The sequence below is a fragment of the Neolamprologus brichardi genome, chromosome 8 (genome assembly GCF_056152115.1).
Source record: "Neolamprologus brichardi isolate AB-2024 chromosome 8, ASM5615211v1, whole genome shotgun sequence".
In the NCBI taxonomy this organism is placed as follows: domain Eukaryota; kingdom Metazoa; phylum Chordata; class Actinopteri; order Cichliformes; family Cichlidae; genus Neolamprologus; species Neolamprologus brichardi.
This window is the reverse complement of record NC_142111.1, coordinates 4,513,917-4,536,938: the sequence shown is the minus strand read 5'-3', so window position 1 is coordinate 4,536,938 and position 23,022 is coordinate 4,513,917. Positions and strand designations below refer to the sequence as shown.

Below are 23,022 nucleotides of genomic sequence, written 5' to 3'. Positions count from 1 at the left end.
TTAATGGTTTTACCCGATGACGGTGAAATGATTCGCTCCATCAGCAACTATCTAAACCTCCAAATTTGTACCTTTCCATTTTATAACCCTTACACACAGCTTAGGTCAATTTTGATCCATTTTTACATTTGAAAGCAGTACAAATTACCTTAGTGTAGTTCTTTTTATTTCATGATTTCTCCTAAAGTCATGAAATAAACTTTAGGAGAAGCTGCTCCCTCTCTCTGCTGTGGAGAGAGGGAGCAGCTTCTGGTTCCTGGTGTACATCTGGCTGAGGATCTTACGTGGTCATTACACATAAACAAAACAGTCAAGAAGGTGCAGCAGCGCCTCTTCTTTCTCAGGAGACTAAAAAGATTCGGCATGAGCCCCCGCATCCTCAGGATCTTCTATCGCTGTGCCATTGAGAGCATCCTCACTGGATGCATCACCACCTGGTATGGCAACAGCACCGCTTACAACAGCAAAGCTCTCCAGAGAGTAGTGCGGTGCTCTGAACAGATAATTGGAGGTGAGCTTCCCTCCCTCCAGGACATCTTCATGAAGCGGTGCCTGAGGAAAGCGGGGAGGATCATCAAGGACTCCAGTCACCCCAGCCATAAACTGTTCAGACTACTTCCATCGGGAAGGAGGTTCTGCAGCATCCGGTAGACTGAGAGCAGACTGAGAGACAGCTTTTTCCACCAGGCCATCAGACTGCTGAACACTTCATAGACACCTCACCTTCACTTACCAGAACTTCAACATTATGCACTCCATACTGTATATAAATGCCACTTGTTTGCACATTTCCAACTGCCAAACTCTCTATATTTTATTTTATTGTCTATTCTATTTAATTTTTTAATATGTATGTATACACACACACACGTAGATATACATATTTAGTATACACATTCAGTAATGCGCATACACTCTTATATTGTACATATATTGATTCATATAACTCTCAGATTTACCCGTTCTTATATTTTGCTTGTTCTTATGTTATTGTATTTTTGCACACCTCTGTTGCTTGTGAAGCTCGGCATGTACTGTACCCGTGTACCTACATGTGATGTGACAATAAAAGTGATTTGATTTGATTTTTGGTTTGATTTTAAAGTTAGCCAAAACACACCAAAATGAAAATATTCAAATGTGTTACTAAAGTCTAATTTTACCTGTGCCTACTCAGATGGATTTTAAATCTACCGTACCCTACACCTCATACGCATGGCTTCCTATTATGACTTTGAATGCAGACTAGTTTGCAGTACACAGTTTTATCTGTTAGTTCGTGTTAAATTGTTGTTAATAATTACAAATGGTGGTTATGAGGGCTAAAGGAGCACTGCCTTCGACAGTGTAGAAAGATGATTCAGTGAAAAGGTGACGCGAAAACTAATTCAAAAGAAAGTTCTGCTTGGTTTTATCCAGAAAAACACAATTTATAAAAATGAATAGATATTTATTAACATGTTTTAAGATACTATAGTTAGATAATATTTCATTTTCCCTTTCTCCAATTAAGGAGGGGGTGGGGGTGGGGGGGCGTTTTTACCTCTGTTGGTTTTGAGTTTGTTTGTAGTTGGTTGTGTTGGTTTCTTAAAATGAATCATCTTTATTAATAATTACTTATTATATGCTTGAAAAGCAAAAAAGAGGAGCTACAGTCTGCAAAGGACACATACCTTCCATTTGGTCGACTATAAGGAAATGCAGGCTCCACTTTATGTCTCACAGAGCCATCTCACTGTCCACAGCTGAGCCCACAGCTTACACAGTGTTACGCAACTGAAAATTATGAGTGCCTTTACGTCAGCATAAATAATGCATATCCTGGGTGCATCAGGTCACTGGCGAATCCCACCACATGTAATATAGATACACTGGTAGGCTGCAAGGATCAAGTCTGTGATTCATTCTACAACTTGAAAGAAGCCAATAAAACGACACTAAGCAGATGACAGAAGCGTGTGTCCTAATTTGTGGATGTCTTTGCTGCTTCATGCATATTGAACACTGCCTTCTAGCTTTTTGCAACGAAAATTGCCTTTGGTGTACCTGTGCATTGTTACCATGACAACCAACATTGTCCAGCGCGGTCAGCGGGAAATTACGAAGCAGAAAATGAAACAGAAATATCACATGTTTATTAAAACGTACGACTGTGAAATCTGTTGAGTTTCCCAGTGTTCACTGGTACCGTTAAGATTAGCCGCCCCCAAAAAAGCCTCCCAGGCTCGATGGACGTCTGGCTCAGGGAGTGCTATAAACAGCTTGCTGTGACTATGTGTAGTAAAGCCCCTATAGATATGTGTGTACAGAAAGTATACACATACACAGAGTTACTTGTGGAAAGGGACAAAAATACTAATACTGATTAGTAAGAACTGAGATCACTGAAATATTGAATTACTGAGATCACAGCCAGGAGCTTCTATCTCACAGCAGTACTACTGCCAGTGTCTAAAATTAACACATTTTCCATGAACACTGTTGCTCCCCAGCCTTGTAAAGCAGGCTTAATCTCACAAGCTTAATATTCACGGCAACAATTTGGGCTTAACAACATTTGCTGAGAATCTCCTAAAACTAGCAGACAACCCACCCTGAAAGCTGTGATGAAGATAAAAAACAGCGCCTCTCAAAACTCTTGAACGCTGCTGAAACTGTGACCTTTTTGATCTTCAGCATTTTCCGAAAAAGTTTAGGGGGAATGTTATGAAGAAATGTGACATTTTCTGATTATTACCAGAGCTGCCTATCAAGAGCTTCGTCTTTACTAAAGAGTAAACAATTTCGTGTTAGTTCTTCTCAAAAATCCACCATCTGCCTTCGCCACAGATTCATAGGATGTAAGCTTTTGTTTGTTTGAGCGCTTTCATTCACATTTGTGATTTAAACAAACCAAGATTGCTTTTTTAGCCACGTAGTAAAATGCAGAGTACAGGCTGACTTCAGTGCCACATATTTTTGCTCCGCCTGCAGTTTGACGAGCCCATACAGTAGCATTCATTCAAAAATCCAGTCAAATCCAGTCATTCAGTCAGGCATATAGTCAGGCTGCTGAAGTGTTTTCTTCCCCTCGGCATCTTCCACCACCAGCAACCTCATCAAATTTTAGCCCTGGGAGTTTGATCAGAACGAACAAGCTAATTCTAATACAGTCAACAAATAAAAGCATACAACCTGAACTCTGTCAAATTTCTTTAAGAAAACCTTTCCAAAGAGCGGTTTGGAGACACTGTTATTTTAAGTATAAGTGACATGATATTTTTACTTTGATGATCCACATTAACTGGTGTCCAATCCCAATCCCAAAGATGTTCTAGCAAGTGAACTTCAACATGGGTCCAGATCAAAACATGTGGCCCAGAAAGTTATAAGCCTCCGAAATAGATGGATTTTAATGCCTCACTTTTTCCCCCTAAAAACATTTTAGGTGACGAATTTAGCCGAAATGTGAAAAACAATTAACTGAGGTGTTTTCTCTGATGCAAAGTACGACTTCTCTCTGTCTTTGGTCAAGAGGACTACGGATTTTCATGTGATTTTGCATCGATCACGACACATTTCTAAGGAGCTAGTTTAATTTGCCCTAGAAGAGAAACAGTGTCTTCCAGTTCTGCACCATAAATCAGTCCTGCAGCTTTTTTTCTCCAAATCTAACCTTGGGGCTCACAAAGTAAAACACAATAGGAAGTGACTTCTCTTTCAGTGAGTAATTTGCCAGAGAAGAGGTACATTTCTGGAGCATGCAATCATGTTTAGAATGTGCAGAATAGAGTCTGACTTGCAGGTCTGAGATTTCTCAAAAGCCACTTTCAGTATTTGCTGCACCCTTATTGCTTCCATCTTACAAAGTAATTTATTTCCTATTTAGTCATTACCAAGGGGGATAAACACTGTGGCTATTATTTCTCCTGTGTGTTTTCAGTTCTTCCACCTTTGGGCATCGACATACATGTTAAAATCCTGAGCTCCGTGTGCACTGAAAGGATCTGTGATCTCTTCTGATTTTGTGCCAAAAAGTGACAAAGCAATTTTCATCAAATCCAGCCCATCAGCTTACAGAGAAATATTTTAAAATGTAAAGTTCAGATATTTAAGACGTGATGATTATGCAAAAGTGAAACCCTGAAGCTCAGTCAAGACCATAATAGTCAAAGGATGATTGTTATTTCCATCTGCATTCATTTATATTTTGCAGCATAGCTTGTTCTGGGACCTCCCTGCTCTTCCATGCGAATACGTGGAGTGCATAAATTGGTGCGAGTACACCTCGCTGCTCTACCATGCAAGACACCAGCACACCGTGGAACACACATCAGTGACTACAGATTTAGCACTTATTTAGTCAGATAGAGGATGAAAGGAGGGACAAGGGTAGTGGTGGCTTGCAATATGGCACCAACTGTCAGTTAGATTAACACTCGATTTAGTTACATCAGCACTTTATACCAGCAGTCCCCAACCCCCGGGCCACGGACCAGTACCGCTACTTGAGTCGTTTGGTACCGGGCCACGAGAGTTGAGGCTCGGGTGTGAAATTTATAGTTTCCGGGGTTTTTATCGTAATTTTTTTTATCGTTTTTATCATTAACTCTTTTTCCCGTGTGTTTTGAATAAATCTTCTTTTTTTTAGGTACCAGTACTGGGGTTTTTTTGTTGTTGTTGTATTTATCCGTGGCACCTTACAGGCCGGTCCGAGAAAATATTGTTGGACATAAAACGGTCCGTGGTGCCAAAAAGGTTGGGGACCGCTGCTTTACACCACCAGTCACCTCAAGGCACTTAATATTGAAAGGTAAAGATCGTACAATAATACAGAGAAAACCCCAACAATCACACGGCATCCTACGAGTAAGCAGTTGGCGACAGTGAGAAGGAAAAAAACCCTTTTAACAGGAAGAAGCAGCCAGCAGACGCAGGCTCAGGGAGGGGCCGCCGTCTGCCTCGACTGATTGGGGTTGAGGGAAAGGAGACGGGACAAAAGACAAACAGGTAGAGAGCAAGATGATTAAATGTAGAGTGGTGTATAAGCACAAAGAGAGTGAAAAAAGGTGAGTTAAGAAGAAACAGTGCATCATGGGAAGCCCCTAGTAGTCTAGGCCTATTGCAAAATAACTAAGATAGGGTTAAAGATATGCCTTTTTTAAAAAGAAAAAGAAAAAAAAGGAAAGTTTGAAGCATAATCTTAAAAGTAGAGACGTGTCTGTCTCCTGAATCCAAACTGGGAGCTGGTTCCTCAGAAGAGGGGCCTGAAAACTGAAGGCTCTGCCTCCCATTCTACTTTTAAATATCCTATAGGAACCACAGGTAAGCCATCAGTCTGAGAGCAGCGCTCTATTTGAGTGACACAGGACTACGAGTCTTTAAGATAAGAGCCTTGCAACTGATTCTGGATCAGCTGTCCCTCCTGTCTAGACATTTGTATTCCCACATACAATGACATAAGCAAAACATGTCACATGGCAGTTAGTTCAAAAAGAAAATACAGTGAGGTGGTCAACACTGCCCTGCGTGTCATGCTCTGATAGACTGTTAGTGTGTGTGTGTGTGTGTGTGTGTGTGTGGCCTGGAAGGAGCAACAAACACACACAAACCACGTGTGTCGATGTGAACTGTGCAGCATTGTGTTTAATGATTAGCCAGCCTGGTGCTGTGCAGCATTTAAAGCTGTGTGAATAGGTGGAGAAAGGGACAGAAAACCACATTATGGTAATAAGAGAAAACACAAATAATTAAATGCAGACACACACACACACAGAGAGAGACACACATGTATCATCGACAGCAGGGAAGAGAAACGGGAATACGATCTGCCATTCCTCCACCATGGAACAGGTAAATCTCGTCAGAAATTCTAACAAACCTCTCTCAGGAAAAGACAACAAATAAAAATAGAACAGGAGAGAGGTCGAGCAGCGTTTGAAGTTTGATTTCTGACTCATCACTTCTTCCTGTCAAGTGAAATATAAATAGATGGAGAGAAAAAAGCAGGCAGAAGTACCAAAAACTTTTTTCCCCTGCTCAGTGCTGAGACATATTCCTCATTATCTTAAATGTAAAAAGGTCACATTGCTGCACAATCCTGACAGAGCCGATAGTGCCGGTTTCTAACACTCACAGCCGCACTCAGTGCTGGAATATATCACATTTTAAACTTTACGACAGCACAGTTACAGCACTTCAGTTTCGGTGCTTCTGCCCTAATGGGTGCATGAACACACAGGCTGCACTACTGCCAACTATGACATCATATTTACACTTCAACAAATTAAAAAAAAAAAAAACAGGAGATAAGTTTTTGTTAACCTGCTCATAAAATCTGTTATTGCCTCACATCTAACAGATCTTTAAAAACTCACCCAAGTAACTGACCAGTATGAGCAATTTAACTTAAAATATTCATTTTCATTAAGCGTGGGGTGAGAGTCGAGGTGACCTGTGCGGCACTGTGTCGGCTGCAAGCTGCTAAATATTAATTACTTATCCTCAAATATCACTGACGGTGCCAATTAAAAATTTTCACTGAGCTCTAAGGATACTACCCTCTGGTACCAGGGAAGTTATGAGAACAGAGACACCCAAATTACCCAGGCGTCCTTGCAGATAAGCTCTGGCGCCCATCATTTACTGTTCAGCACAAGCTGATAACATTATCTACAGCAGAGGGGTTAAGTAAAGACAAAATGTTAATGGCAAGTGCCTCCAATTTTCTTTTGAAAGGGAAATTAACTCTACTAATGTAGGTAGATATATTCTTAGAAGAAGCAACACACACCGTTGGTCATTTTTAGCTAGGGCTAGCTAACATACAGGGAATCAGACCACGTTTCTGATCAATTTGAAGTAAATTTTCTTACTAAAGAGAGAAAAAATGTAGGTTCTGCTGTTTAAAACGTTCATCCTCATGATAAAACCGTACATTTACAAAAGCAGTCACACTAAAGTGTTAATCACACATGGATTATTTTAAGGTCTAACGAGGGTATGATCCCATATAAGTAGCCTGACGAAACGAGCGCATTTCAAAAGACCGTCAAAGGAGTGCTTCTTTCAGTGTCTAGCCCAGATATTCAGGCTCCTAATAATAACTGAAATCTGTCACAAAGTGCTCAAGACTTCAAAAACATATATACAGAGGCAGAGACTGAAGAGATGAGCGTCTGAGCAGACGCACTAATGAGGAGTAAACGGTAATGTCAGCATGTGTGGGAGTGCTTGTGAGTTATAGACCTTGAACATTAGAGCAAGGTTTTTAGTTGTCACCTTTGTCAAAAAGTAAAACAGGCATTTTAAAAAGGTTAAAGAAATCGCTCTAAATTTTTTCTTTTTTTTTTTAAAGTGTGATTCTTTCTGTTGTGTCAGGGGAGAAATCTGACTCATATCAGGTGATAGGAAAACTTACACTAAAAGCAGGTGTGGGTGTTTGATGCCCTCCGTATGCCAAAGTGCTGTTGGGCTAGAAACAGATAATCAGTTTGCCCCTTAATGGCTGGCCACCAACGTGTATGAGTTACTGTGATACAGCTTGAATGCTCAGATCATATCATGAAATTTGCTGTCCTACTGTCTTCTTGTAAGAACTGGATGAACTCAAAATCTCAATTTCTTCCATCACGTCCAGCTCGTCTTTGCTTGAAGTTGACTTTTCCGTGTGTTTTTTGGGATGAATTTTTCAATGTTATTGGTGTGTCTATGTTACCTGACAAAACCGCATCTGCATCAGAATCAAGCTCAGTGTGTAAAGGTCTTAAGCACAAGTACCAAAAACTACATCAAGTCTAAGTACCACTCGAAGCTGGCTCTAAAAGTGATTAAACACCCGTAGACTTTCAAAGCCCATGGTATGAATTGCATTTAGCTTCACAGGATACTTCCCCCTTCAGAACAACTCTGAGTTGGGTGAACTCATCCACCTGGATCCTGGACCTCGCTTTGATTAACAAATTTACGATACAGACAGCGGAGGCTAGGCCTGCTATGCCTCACCTCTGCTAACTGGACTTATTAAATTGGACCTATTCTGTATGCGTGCGCCTTTTACCTGCTCTAAAACCATTTAGATTGATAATCTGACTGATGCTAAACCTTGCTACATGGTACAGACCGCACAAGATGTTTGGTTTATGAACGAGATACTAGTGTTTTATTAGCTTGCTAGCCAAGCTAGTTAGCATTAACTGATCCCTTAACACATCAACTTAGCATAAATGTTTTCACTTCTGGCTCCAAAAAAGCCCAAGAAAAATGTTGAAGCTTCAAAATATAGTCCAAAACAAGTGACATCACACTGGCTACTGTTATGTTGTCTATGTTCCAGGTTCATGGTTCTTGTTTTGCCCACAGTATATGAGTAAATAAATGCTAATGAGATCCATCTGGATCTCTATAAATGCTAAAAAGACTTAGGTAAAGTATATATATAAACTCTTAAATATGTATCTTTGAAATAACCAATAATTTTTTTCATAATAATCAGCTCACACTGTCCCCTGTACTGTAATTGCCAGGAAAGATGGTTTCATGTCATAGAAGTGATAATGAGGGGACAAACACACAGAGCACGCTAACAGCCAAAGCTCGGTTGGGATAACAGGAGTTTTTTGATCCAGAATCTATAAAAGTTTTGGGGTTTTTTTTAGCTCTATAGTCTGCTTGCAAAGTAATAATGACCACTTTTTTCTGTTACACAGTCTTTGTGGCCAATGACTGGAGACAAAGCACTTTTATCTATTTTTACCTCTTTTGCTGTTCTGTTTTTCTTGAGTCTGAAACAGCGTTGTGCTGTCTAATGTTGTGTTCAGCACAGTTCCAATTCACAGTTTGCAGCCTTTGCTTGCGACATCATACCTTTACTTCTTTTATATGTATCATGAGACCCTGGCTGCCCTGGTAAAACAGCAACTGATATGTTAAATGCTCAATAAGCAGCATGGTTCTCTAAAATTACAACACAGAATGCTTCCCCTGTGTGGTATCAATGAATATACAACAAAAGATGCCCTGGTATGCTGCATTAACAGTGCTTTCAGATATTGAAATGTACCTACTTTCTACCATTAAACACCCTCTACTATAACTGTTTCTAGTCCCAAGTTGTGGCACTTCAAGTGTGACCATTTTTTCTTTCTTTCCTTTTTTATATGTAAGCCCCGCATGTAATTTCCCCCAGGGCACGACGGGCAAAAATTGGGCAAATAACCCATCAATAAATTAACTTAGTTTAACTAAAACTTTTTCATCTTTTTCCATTCAGTTTAAATGGATTGTGTTGCCTAGGGGACAGAGAGGGTTTAAACTTTTAAAGGCTAGTCATTATAGCTGAACCCTTTTTTCTAGCGGCTGCTACTCACTCGCAGTCAGACAATAATATGCTCTCAATCTCCCCCGCTTGCTGCTGCTATCCTTGAAAATCAGTGCACTTCCCAAGTGAAGAATTTAAGAGGTACTGATTTTGCACATGAAGGCCGGTTCAATCGTCAAGGAGAGCACTACTGAATATGTGAAAGCAGCTATAAAGTTTCCTCTCTGGCACTGCAAAATAGTCCCAGTCCTGATTTAAACCTACAATTTTTGACAGAAAATCTTTATTAAATCTTTATCTTTATTAAATATTTAAAGATTTATATTGATATTTAAAGATTTAATAAAGACTTTAACACCACGTTTACACTTGGTGTTAGAGCTGTCAAAATATTATTTGCCAGATATTGAAAGCTTTAATAAAGGTGTTATTAATTAACATTATGAGGAAATGTAGCCTTTCTCATTGTTATCATGCTTTGTGTAAGCCTCCCTCTTTATTAATATTCAATGTAAAATCTCAGTGCTTGTATAAAGGAAAAATCTAGTAAACATAGGTCTAAGAATCTCCATTCTATGGATCATGATAAACCCTGGCTCACCACATCTGTGTTATAATATTTTATTTATAAATATATTATTTAGGAATGTCACAATACCACACAAAAAAACCCTCAAAAAACCCAATATGCTACACAGCTACACACAACTTTAGGAGGTCCTGTTATGAGCAATTGCAATGCTAGCCTGGGATTTTGTGGTGGTTGTGGGCAGAACATTCATTTCAGGATTTTTAAGACATTTTTTGTAGTATCCCCGACACCCACACCGTTTACAGTACCCTTAATTTTCAACATTTTCACATTGACTTGATTTTAAATATTTATCTGTTTAAACAAACTACTCTAAAATTACAACGTAGACGTGCTGTTTCTCCTCGCATTATAACACACTGTTGTCACTTGGCTGCAAATCGATCGCTAGCTGCTAGGCTATTTGCCTTTGGCTACACTAGCTAATTCCCAAATTTTGGCACTTAAGATGATTCATGTTAAAGAAAATATCAGCTGCTTGCCCCAAGTACATTGTTCTGTCAAATTTTTAACTTATTATTATTATGTTAATTTATTCAAAATAGCCACAGCTGCTGTTTAGCAACCACAGATAGCACCTCCTGGTGGCTCTAAAAAAAAATTCAGGTTTAAGGTACTTGGGCATTGGCTTTTCAGACTTGGAGGCTTCATGCATATTTTATACTTCTGATACAGCTGTAAACCTTTACCGTGCATGTGTTAGTGCAAAACAATTCCACTAATATGTTTCCTGTTTCAACTGCCGATCGACTTTTTGGAGGCAGCGAACCGAATGCTCCCAAAGATTCGGAACCATATGTCCTCCATAAAAAAATCTCTGGCACAACTCACACTGCAAACAGCTACAATTCTCAGAGACAGACTAAGTTTGAAAAATAGTGGGAAGAGATTTCCTTTGGATGGAAGCATCAGCCACAGCTTATAATATTCACATAGGGACTATAAGGATAGAATTTAAAATTTCTCAGTAACTTGACAAAGCGTACATTTGGCTGAAGAAGCAATGACGTCAACAGGCAGACACAACGTAGCCTATATGCTAATGCTTACCCTGAAATCAATGCCCACGGTGGAGATGAAGCTCCCAGCCAGAAAGGCTCCATCTTTGAAGCGAACCAGCAGACAAGTCTTTCCCACGCCTGAGTCCCCCACGAGCATCACCTGAGACAGAAGGTGACAATGTATCGGTTCATAAAATTTTAAACCTTGCACGCTTGTGTGTGCGTGTGAAGATGTTTAAGGTATATAAAAAAACACATAAACAAATACTGGGAAAAAGCAGCATGTACAGACCAATGGACATAAAACTGCTTATTTTATTATGTCTTACATATCACATCATATAAAAATATATATACATTTTTTCTCTAATTCAGTGGTCTACTCTGATATTGGTGTTCATTTAGCTTTGATTTGCCATGTTCAGAGGTGACATTTGGTACACTGAACTGTTACAAGTGGGAGTACCACACAAAGTCAAAGTGGAGCTGTGATTTTGGTCAGTCTACCATGGGAACAGTTGCTAATCAGGGTGCATTATTAATACCAGCTTCCACCCACATAATGAGAATTTAGATTTGCATATGCCCAATGTAGAATATCATTAGTCTTTTTCATCTCCATTTCATACTTTCAATTATGTATGTTCTGTGTCAATGCTGTGTCATTATTGATTATTCCTCAGCCAAGTCGAGAGCCAAGACAGAGGTACAGAAAGATTTACTTCAAACAGTCAAGATATGATTGTACTACAGACTAATTCAAGGGGTTTAACAACAAGTATAGTGCAGTTTGTCTTTTTTTGTCTGTTAACTAAAGTATGTAAAAACCACCAAGTCAAATTTTGTGGTGGAGATCTAGAGCTTTGACAAAACGAAAAAACATTAAATGTTTGTGGGTATCCAGATCTGGCTCTTCCAGATTGTCACTCGTAGTACTTGCTTCCAAGACTCCAGACGTTCTTGTAATTTGCAAAATAGGTTTTTAGTAATAGTTCTCTAGTTTTCTGATGGCTTTTCAAGCTTTTCTTTAGACATTTGCTGTTTTTTCACTCACTTCACTCCAGTCTTATACCATATGATTAATATTTTTTTACGTTAAGCCACTTGACATATACCTATGAATCATTCATACATAAAAAGGTACCTAACTCAAGGGATGAACCAGTGTTATGTGTACACATAACAGACATAATTAAGCAAAGAACCAACTGTCAAAAAAACACATAATTGATTTCAATGTCTTTAGCTGAATCCATAGAAAATGTTAAAGATAACACAGATTGACAGATAGGCCAAAGAACTGAAAGTGTATCTTAGTATATCTTGGCTGAATGGGTGGAGGACAAAAGAAGAACCAAACCACCTAAAACCCTACAGTAGCTGAACAGTATCTGGGAAACAGGAAGAAAAGGCTGGGTTATGTGAAATTACACACAAAATTGGACTGAAAATCGGTTACAGTAAGTCTTATAGAGAGATGGATGGATCTCCTCTGACCATCTCCACGCATTCTGAGGACAGTTTGACAAAATAAGTCATCAAAGCGCATGGAGGAGGTCAGAGGAGAGGTAAAAAAGTGAGTCTCTACAGCCACTAAAACATGATGGAGGCTCAGCCAGTGGTGTTGGAAATCTTGTCAAAATTGATGGAATTACAAATGCAGATAAAAGTACTGACTGATACAGATCCACCATGCAAGACCTACTAATTGGAAAATGCTTCATTTTTCAGCATAGCAGTAATGCCAAGTACACTGTCAATACACTAAAAGTAGAAAAACACACAATGGAACACTAACAGTCATGGAAATATTGACTTTCAGGCTTACATTTATTTACATTTATTTATTTAAGTGTTAAGTTTGCACATTTCAATAAACTACTGCACCTATTTCCCATTTTCCTACCAAAATATAAACAAATGACGAGTGGCTCAAGACTTTTGCACAACCGTGTATTTAGAATTGCATATAGTATAGAAAAACAGAAAAGATATTTAGATTTCTAAATGATGAAAAAATGTCTTTCATTTATAAGCTATAACTCAAAAATATTCTTTTAGACACATAAAGTGGGCTACACACACACACACACACACAGCGTAGATGTAGCTTGCGAAAAGGGAAGAACGAAGGGATGCAAAAGCTGCATTTTTTTAACAGCCAGCAGTGGGCGACACCCTGCAAAAAACATCTGGGTGCACGGAAGTGTGTATGGCAAAAGAGTTTCCTGACGTCAGTAAAGACTTTCCTGATAAGCTTATAAGCTCATCTGCTTGTTTCTACTTATAACAAGTGAAACTTAATGTTAGTTTTGTCAATTTGTGTGCCCATAAGTGTCCATGAATGACATTAAAGCAAAGTATGCCGTATCATGTGACTGACAATCACCTCCTATGAGCACCAGTCAATCACATCCACCTTTTCACTCCTCACATCTGGTTTCAAAACACCAAGACGGTGTTTTTTTGGCGGGGGTTACATTTTTTGTAAGGGAAACTAAAACAGTCCTTCATCCCTGATGGCATCTGCCTCCTGACACAGCTATCAGGACATATCAAACCTGAGCTTTACCATGAGATGGCAGTAGCACTTATTCTGTCAGCTCCGCTCCTGTTAAACAAAAAGCGCCGCTGCTCTCCTTCACTGCAGTTAATTTATCTCATTAATAATAGAAACCTCTCTCCATCATCATCAGCTCTTCCATGTTATTGCACCGGACAACATGTGTGCAGCAACACTTAATGTTTCTAAAGTTCAGCGCTTGAAAGGAGACACCGGATGCACTAAGCAGCATTTCATGCATGTGCGAGCAGTTTGGAAGGTAAACATGAGGAAATCTCAAGCACAGAAGGAAAAGCTGTCAAAAACACGACACTGAAAACAACATTTGTTTTCTTGCATAAGCACACAGCACACAGTTTTTGCATATGTTACGTATGTTTTTCTGTTTTAAAGCACCTTGAGTGGTTTAAGAAGCCTGTTGAAACATAGATGACAAGGTGTATGATGTATATAGAGCTACTATCCAGCAGTCAAAAGAGATGAGATGATAACTCAGAGAAACTAAACTAAAAGAAAATTCTGAAATAAAAATGAACACAATAGGAAATTATATTTCTTGGCCGAAACTAACTTCCATACACAGCCATGCCTGAAAACTACAAAAGTAGAAACAAAGTAGAAAGACCACTATTTTAAGAAAAAGCCTGATTTTCAGGACAAATGAATCATCTTTAATCATCTTTAGATTCATTTCTGCAAACATTCACTGTGATTTGTCTGTAGAGTCATGCAATCTACTGGACACAAGCACACTTTTAACTAAGAACACAAGACACTTTTTTCCTTTAAAGAGGGACTTTTTAAAATTGGCTGATGCTAATTCGCTTCACTTCTCAGGTAAAGTCTCTATAAGACGAATACCCTACGCTAAGCTTGTGCTCACCTTGAAGGCGATGTCATAAAACTCTCCGCTGTTGCTGATGGATGGTCTGCTGGGATAGACCAGCCCGGAGGACGGAGCAGCAGCTGCGGTCAAGCCTTTCCCCGTCCTCCCGCTGCTCGGAGATGCCTTGGGGCTCTTGGAGCTCCCTTTGCCTTTCGCTGTCTTCTTCCTGGACATGACTCTGACGACCTGCTCCACTTCGAGTAATTAAAAAAGGAAAAACGAGGAGGAGGAGAGTGTGAACTGGACACTTTTCTTTTCTCCTTTTTTGAGTTCTGATCGGGGTGCGTTGAGGTGAGGTAAGTTCACCTGTGCGTCAAAATCATGACTGTGCGTAAAGCCTAAATTGGCAAGTGACAACAAAACGGAAAAACTGTCCTTTAAATAGAGGCAGCTGTTGTCTCCGCGGTGCAGCTGGATGACTGTAAATCTGAGGTCTGCTCGCAATGTAAACAGCACCCTCTCTCGCTCTCCCTCCCCGCCTCTCTCTCCCGTTCTCTCGTAACGTGATGTTGGGAGCGGGAGAAGGCATGGTTCTGTGGAAAATCCACACTAAAACAAAAAATAAAGAGAAAAGAAATCCACACACTTTCAAATTATGCAGCACAAAAGCAGTCTCGTTAAGCTAGAAAACGGATTTCTTATAGCTGATAATGCGGCACATCAAAGATACTTGATGAATGATCGGTCATTATTTTAAGGAAGGACGAGAGACCGGAATCAGTCTTTTTACGGGGTAATTCTGGAAGCTTTACAGTATTATGCAAATCTTATTTAGGCTGTGGCTCCAAGTTTTTAATGCACAAACAGACTGCACTAATGTTTTGGGTGTATTTCCTGTCTTAAAGGTCCAACTTCCTTCTGGCACCGATTCAGACTTTCAGTTAGCTGTTAGTGCTGTGCCATACTGCAAATTTTGGTATGATGCGGGGCAAGTATACCGATACCAATTACCGATATTGATACTTTTAACTTTTAAAGGTAGATGAGAGCAGTGTGTCATGACTTATGAGCTGAATCATCATCAGTTTGAAAATTCCAATGACCACTAACTCACTGTGATTTTTACTTTTCCAATAATTAGTTTACACATCAAAACACATCTTTCAGCTTTTCATGTATTTTGAGCCTGGGTTTATTGGAGACCTGGAATGTAAATTAGTCTGTCTGGGTTAACTTCTGTTTTTTAAATGTGCTACAGGCTATAAATAAAATAGACAGTCAACACAAAATGGTTCTGACATTTTCCATAGTTTGAGGTATATATATTAATTTGCAAAGAATGAAAAAAATTCAGTGGGCTACTTGCTCATGGGGCGATCTTGGCTCAAGAGTTGGGAGTTCGCCTTGTATTTGGAAGGTTGCTGGTTCAAGCCCCAGCTTGGGACAGTCTCGGTCGTTGTGTCCTTGGGCGAGACACTTCACCCGTTGCCTACTGGTGGTGGTCAGAGGGCCCGGTGGCGCCAGTGTCCGGCAGCCTCGCCTCTGTCAGTGCGCCTCAGGGTGGCTGTGGCTACAATGTAGCTTCTGTGAATGTGTGCGAATGGGTGGATGACTGGATGTGTAAAGCGCTTTGGGGTCCTTAGGGACTAGTAAAGTGCTATATAAATACAGGCCATTTGCTCAACTTAGAGGATAAGTATCGATCCTATTCTGGTTTTATCAATCCGATATCAATGCCACCGTTGGTATCGATGCTATCAATATTTGGATCAAACCTCCTCTACTTGCTGTTCTGTGCAGACACTTTCAGATTCATGGCTTCGTATCTCCTGTGTCCAATACTACTGAGGCAGCTCCTCTTGGGTATAGTGCACAAGTCCAACAGCTGTTAAGCAGGCATCCTGTAATATGTGGGACTTCAGGTTGCCTGTGTTGTAAAACAATTACCTTGTTCTTTCACTGATGGACGTTTGGGATTTAGAGTGGCATTACAGCAGGAAAAAATTAAATGGTTATGCTGAACACCATTAGCCAAATGAGCCATCAGGTTTTTGGGATGGTGAATATTTAACTGGAATAGAGCTTGGCACGGCCACACACATTTTTTATCTCAGGTGCCAAGCAGCAAAAAGGTGAATTGTTGACAAAACCATGCAGTCTAGGAGAGAGAAAAAGGTGTGTGTTAGACATATTAAAATTAAGCAACAGTTTCCAAACACAAATAGCCCTGTGGGTCCTTGGGCAATGGTTTTTCATGGGCCCATAAGTAGTCTTATACATGCATATATACAATACACAAAACACTATAGAAAAGTCCAGTGTCCCAAACTGTCACCATGAATGTAAATGTGCTACATCTGGGGAGTCCAAACCTTCATCCTGATGCAGAAATCTTAAACTTCTTTACATCACAGGTCACATACGCCCCATTTTCATCTTATGTCTGCACTAGAGGGAGGCGGATTGATCCAAACATTGATGTTGGTATTGGTATTAGACTGATACTACTATGTATCAGTGCTACTATGTAGCCAACTGAATTGTGTTTTTCCCTAAATATTCTGCCTTAAAAGTATCAGAATTGGTACTGGTGTCTGAAACTCTGGCCCTTTATTTACTTGGCATTGGAGCATAACAAAATTTACAGTATTGCACAGCACTAAACTGCACATTTAATCTCTGAATCATTTTAATATAAGATAAAGAAGCACAATTTCAACCATGTGTTTCAGTTTTTCTACATGATAAAGAAATGCTGCTGTAGTAAATTAAAGGAATCTGTGAGCATGACTCTTTGGGATTAAATTGTAAGGAGTAAATCTGTAAAATTACAGAAATCCATAACCTAATTATCTTCGTGTATATGAATGGTCATAGGGGAGGTCTTTGTCAGTAGGGAAAAGCTATAAACTTAAAAAAATACAGTTAAATGTCCCAAATTTCTTTGAAATCAAACACTTCTGGTTGAAGCCACGTTTCTTAGGAGAACGCACAGGCTAAGAGACTCATCAAGGACTGGGACATAATCTTGCTCCACACCTTGCAGAAGACTTACAATTAGAGTGCTGTCGACATGCATCTCGATCTAGGGTTGTTCTAATGCTTATTAGTATTAGACCCAGATAGAAGTGGTAAAAACACACAGCCCTGAGGGGATCCAATTGAGGATGATTGGACAGGGTTCCAATAGCCTAGACCCACAGGATCTGGTTGTTAAGAGGCCAGTGAGCCAACACTGTGCTAAAATCTATATTCAAATTAAATTAAAGGCTGTGTGCAAGAAGATGTGGCTGAATACAATTAAAACCAAGGGTGAAGTCAATAAAGAGCAGATCTATGGTTCTTACATGTCTTATAGTGTCTTCGTACAGGATTTAAGAGTGCAGTCATGTCATCCTCTACAAACTGCAAGGCAGGAATGTCGACTTTAGACGTTACACATTCAATCCTATTTGATATAAGAAAAAGACGTGCAACTTCAACGGTGCGTCTCAGTTTTTACTCATGACAAAGAAATACTGCTCTAGCAAATTAGAAAAATCTGTCAACACAAATAAATAAATGTATAAAATTACAGAAAAACATCCGGCAGCTCACCGCCCAGGTTAATTCACAAAAAAACATCCCATTCTTTCGCCCCGCTGTGTACTTATTGTAAAAAAAAATAAAACAAAAAAATAAACAAACCTGAAATATCTAGACTTTTTTTCTTCTTTAGTTGTTATTGTTTATCTTTTATTTAATTATTTTTATATTTCAAAGTCTTCCAGTGGGCCAGATTTCAGTCTTTGCCAGGCTGATTCTGGCCCCCAGGCCTTATTTTTGACACCCCTACATGTCAGCTACTGTGTTTTCCAAGATACAAAGTGCTCTTCAACTGCAATGATTCAAAAGCTGACCAGGAGGTAATTGGCAGCACTTCTTGTGTTATATATAAATTATTAATTGCTTGATTCTTTAAGTAAAAATGTGAAAAATGCACTGATACCATTCTCCACCCGTTCTCGTGTGAAAACATCAGCATGTTAACCTGGTTTCAAGTAAAAGTAGCCATAATCTCAGTTGGCACCATAATATTGGCAGAAGCAGAAAAAAAAAGGTAATTTTTTATTAATGGATGTTGAGGACCTGTTGTTTTTGAACAAATAAATCAATGCAAGATGGTGCATGTTTGCCATGTTTGACGTTGATTTCAGAGCCCTCATAATAGGTTGTGCTGAAGATTTCTTCCTGTTAAAAGAGAGTTCTTCCTGCCCACTGTTGCCATGTTCTTGCTAACAGATCATAGTTTTGTTTTTTTCTTCTGCAATATTACCTTAAATGCCTTAAGAAAACGGTTGTGAACTGGAACTAAATAACTATTGCGTTAAACTTAGTATTTGGTTATCAATTTTTAGACTCTATATTTTTGAGGAGGAACTCTCAATGCAATGCCAGTTCACACTTAGCATTCTGGGTTGTCTTATTTGAGACAAAAAAGGAATCTTATCTTTTCTTTTTTTATTGATTTTGCTCATTTTTCCTTGAGCAGTGGATCATTAATGTTATCAATAAGAAAGAAGAAATAAGCTTAATTTCAGGAACTTGGTGGAGCCATGGAGCATAAGCAATGGCACAACCCCGTAACGTTTCACTGTAGATTCACTGACATTCATTAAAATTGCAATACAGGGCGCTGGTCTTGCTGGAGGATGTGCCGTCTAGTTCGACATATGATTTTGCAGCTGTGCACTCAGATTTGACCCAACCAATTATTGCTGTCTGCTTATATGTTTTGTGTGTGTGTGTGTGTGTGTGTGTGTGTGTGTGTGTAGGACAAAATCCCTGCCCTGCTCCCAGGAAGAGCTGAAGACAATACAGTAGCTACCGTGTTACAGAAAAAGACCACATGAGTCACTCGTTTATATTCAGGAGCTCCCTCCCTCATTGCAAGTAAACAGTCATTTTCCTACGTCTACCGTGACAACGCACACCCTAAAAAGCATTTTATGTAAGGGTTAACAAAGGATGATGAGCTGCACTGGTGACTCATTTGCTGGGTTGCATACTGTATTTGATCGGTTTTGTTCATGGAAGACTTGCTGAGCATACTTTTCCAGTGCAGCCTAATTCAGCTACGAGCCTTCACACTGACAGCTTTCCAACAACTCTAAGCAGTCACTGATGCATCTGCTGTGGGATTCATTCACTTCCTCTAGCCTGATTTTACCAGCAGGGAATTGAACTTGCAGCCCACACCCATTTTGGTCATATCTACTCTTTGAGTGCTGCTGCCACCTCCGCTTTAATATTATATCAGAGGACAACTGGGAATGTGCCAGACTGGAGCTGTGGAGAGTCATCAGACGCACCACCCTGCCGTGTTTTACACAATCGGGATGCACAGTGGATGTCTGTGTGATCCAGTGATCGATCTGTAAGTTAACAATCAAAGGCACATAAAACTGTAGGAAAGGCAGCGGAAGTGATTGTAGAGGGAGGTTGGAAACAAACAGAATGCGGATGCGTTTGATGAGCAGGCTATTAAAAGTATCCACGCTGTGTGAGCGTGGCACTGTCAGATCCGGTGAGTGAACCAACACAGACACACCCATCCACCACACACACTGATTTAAAGAGCTTGTTGAGTTGCTTAAAGGTGCTTAAAAGTATTGTGTGGGAAAATCTCACCACTAGATGTCAGTAGATTACAGTCAGCTCAATTCTGTTTTCTTACATGGCCTCAAAAACATTGAATTTATATACCTGACAATGTCCATGGCTGGTCAGTGTGTTTCTACTTTGTGTAAAAAGAACAACATTTTTGAATACGCTATATTTCATCATATTTGAAGAATAACATCCATCCATTCGCTTCCGCTTATCCTTTTCAGAGTCGCGGGGGGCGCTGGAGCCTATCCCAGCTGTCATAGGGCGAGAGGCAGGGTACACCCTGGACAGGTCGCCAGTCTGTCGCAGGGCTAACACACAGGGACAGACAACCATTCGCAACCACATCCATTCGCACATTCACACCTAGTGACAATTTGGATTATCCAATTAACCTATCCACACAAGCTGCATGTCTTTGGACGGTGGGAGGAAGCCGGAGTACCCGGAGGGAACCCACGCAAACACGGGGAGAACATGCAAACTCCACACAGAAAGACCCCGGCCTGATGTTGGAATTGAACTCAGGACCTTCTTGCTGTGCGGCAACAGTGCTAACCACCGTGCCACCGTGCTGCCACACACAATTATAATAATTGTAAAAAAATAAAGTTGGCTACTTCGCGGATTTCACCTATCGCGGGTAATTTTTGGAACATAACTCCCGTGATAAGCGCTCGGGGACTGCTGTATTCTTGACTACGCTGCGTGATTATTTGCACCCATTGGCCGTTTAGGGAATCATAAAGTCACATCAAATTACATATTATACATATTATCTTTGGTCAACGAATAATAATAATAATAATGTAATAATGTATACTTTATTGATCCCCGTGGGAAAATTCCTCTCTGCATTTAACCCATTCACTCAGTGAGGCAGTGGGCATCCACCAATCTAGCGCCTGGGCAGCAGTTTGTAGGGACGGTACCTTGCTCAGGGGTACCTCGGGGCAGCCGTTCGGTGGATTCGAGAAAAAAAAAACTGGATATGTGTTAATTAAATGTTTTGCATTATTTTATGTTTCTACACCCAAGTCATCCTAAGATTCTGGCCACTGTTCATCTGTAGTGAGTCTAAGCTGTCAGTCTGCTGTTTACCTCAGCTTTGAATATGGCAGATATCCATGTCTATTTACTCCGTCCAGTGAGAGTTGGTTATTTAGTGAAGCTTGATGACAGCGTTACTGAGGTGCATTGTTGATAATAGCTTTCCTGTCAGTTAGCTAACTGCTAACAGTTGGCTAACTTTTTGGACTTGGGCACTTATCAAATAAACTTTTCTACAATATGAGAATGTAATCAAACTGTTTATCACATTCAAGCCATTAGCTGCTATAATGCTAGTTTATAACCAGTTGTTGTTGTTAAGCTGGCTCATTGTCAGCTGCCCTGAGGCGTGGGGTGAGGGGTGAGGGGGAAATCACATGTCAAATCTATGGACAGTAAGTCATTATGATAACATTGGGAATAAATAAGCATGTTTATGCATGTTTTATGCAAGTACTTGATCTCTGACTTCAAGTCACGAGATTAGAGGTGAGGAGGAAGTTGATTAGGGTGGAAAAGGGGGAGGAGAGATGATGAAAATATAAATGTTCAAATGTCATATATAGTTTTAAAAAGCTATTTCTGATCTTTAGATTGAAGGCAACTTATCATGTGTACTCTGTATATGGCTGGTCTCCAGCCACATACAGAAAAGGCAGAATGGGAAGGTCAATTTTGGTCCTTGTATTCAAGATGGGTGAGCAACATGGCGGTATCCACAAACTGGCACCTGCTTTAATGAGAATGCATTCATTTCAAGGAAAGCATAATTACACACTAATTGATGTACATGAATTAGTTCAATGTTCTTTTTTTTCTATTAGATAAACTTAAAAAATGACTGACTGTCATGTCAGTGCATTTTGGAGCCTTTTGGACCTGAAGAGTTTGCTATTTGAGAAAGAAACGCCATAGATGTATTAAGCATGTAATTATGATATTTATAAACATAATAAATTAACTAAACACTGAACTAAATGAAGAAATGTTTAAAATGGTTAAAAGGGAACATGGCTGAACACAGTCAGCTAGGCTAAGTCAATATGTGCTGAGACTTGTAGCTAGCTACCAACCCCCACCCCTGCCCTACTTTTGTTTAGTTTTTTTTTTCATATAGTGTAAAAGAGGCTTTTACAAAAAATTTCAAACCAAAATAATATTTGGTCATATTATAAGAACACAACAAGCAGCCACATTCATTCTGCATTAACCAGACGGCTGCTCCTCTGTTATGAACGGCTTCATTACATTAAATAAAAGGAAACACTGTTTAGTCGCGCACCTTTTTTATATCCAGCTTTTATTATTTAATGATGAAAATAATGAAAAATATGGGTCCACACAGGACACACAGTAGTCATAGTCAGTTCTCCAGGGAATGGTGCACCCTCCATCATCAGGAAGGGAAGCTATTATTTATCCATGAAGCAAGCAAGGTGGAAATTACTTTGTCAGCCAGTGTATGTGTTCATTTTTCAAAAAATACACATCCACTTTGTCATGTACACCAAAACAAATCATTATTCCTGCTCTCTTTCTAAAAAAATTTAAACAGATGATTTGTGGTATTTTACACAGCTGTTGGAGGGAAACACTGATGTTTATATTTAAACATCAGTACAGATACTGAAAAGGTAGCATAAAAGCAACTCGGAATAATATCTGTCATGTGAGGAGAATACAACGCCAAAGAATGTGCGTAAAATCGCAGACACCCGGCAGTCTTTGATGAATCTGGAAACTTGTCATTAACAGATAAAAGGATTGCCGTACCAACAAAAGGTCCTGAATAGCAGCGTAGCGCTCACACACGTCACACAGACACACAAACACACACAGGGTAGATTGATTCCCTCTGAGAAAAATATTTGTGAAGCAGTGAATCTGGAAGAATGAAGCACAAAGACCTAAATACGCTGATAACATAGTGAACAGCACCATCTAGAGGCCATTTATGTTACTACAGGTTATTTTCATTTGCATAGAAACATATTGTCCCCACCTTCATCTCACATCTCTGATATCTACTCGTGTTATTAAGTA

The 23,022-nt window shown here is 39.7% G+C and overlaps 1 protein-coding gene across 2 annotated transcripts in view; it reads right to left on the bottom strand.

The window, feature by feature from the left end:
* rab26 (RAB26, member RAS oncogene family) overlaps positions 1 to 14,812 on the bottom strand; it is a 122,850-nt gene extending 108,038 nt beyond the window's left edge. The window contains exons 1-2 of one of the 2 annotated variants that reach the window (XM_087845302.1): positions 14,338 to 14,812; positions 10,941 to 11,051 (exon numbers count right to left, since the gene is read on the bottom strand). In XM_087845302.1, the coding sequence (XP_087701428.1) occupies positions 10,941 to 11,051; positions 14,338 to 14,514 (288 nt within the window). In that variant the 5' untranslated portion in view covers positions 14,515 to 14,812. The remainder of the gene's footprint in view (positions 1 to 10,940; positions 11,052 to 14,337) is intronic. The other variant, XM_087845301.1, reaches the window with a different exon arrangement.
* Between the last annotated feature and the right edge of the window lie 8,210 nt (positions 14,813 to 23,022).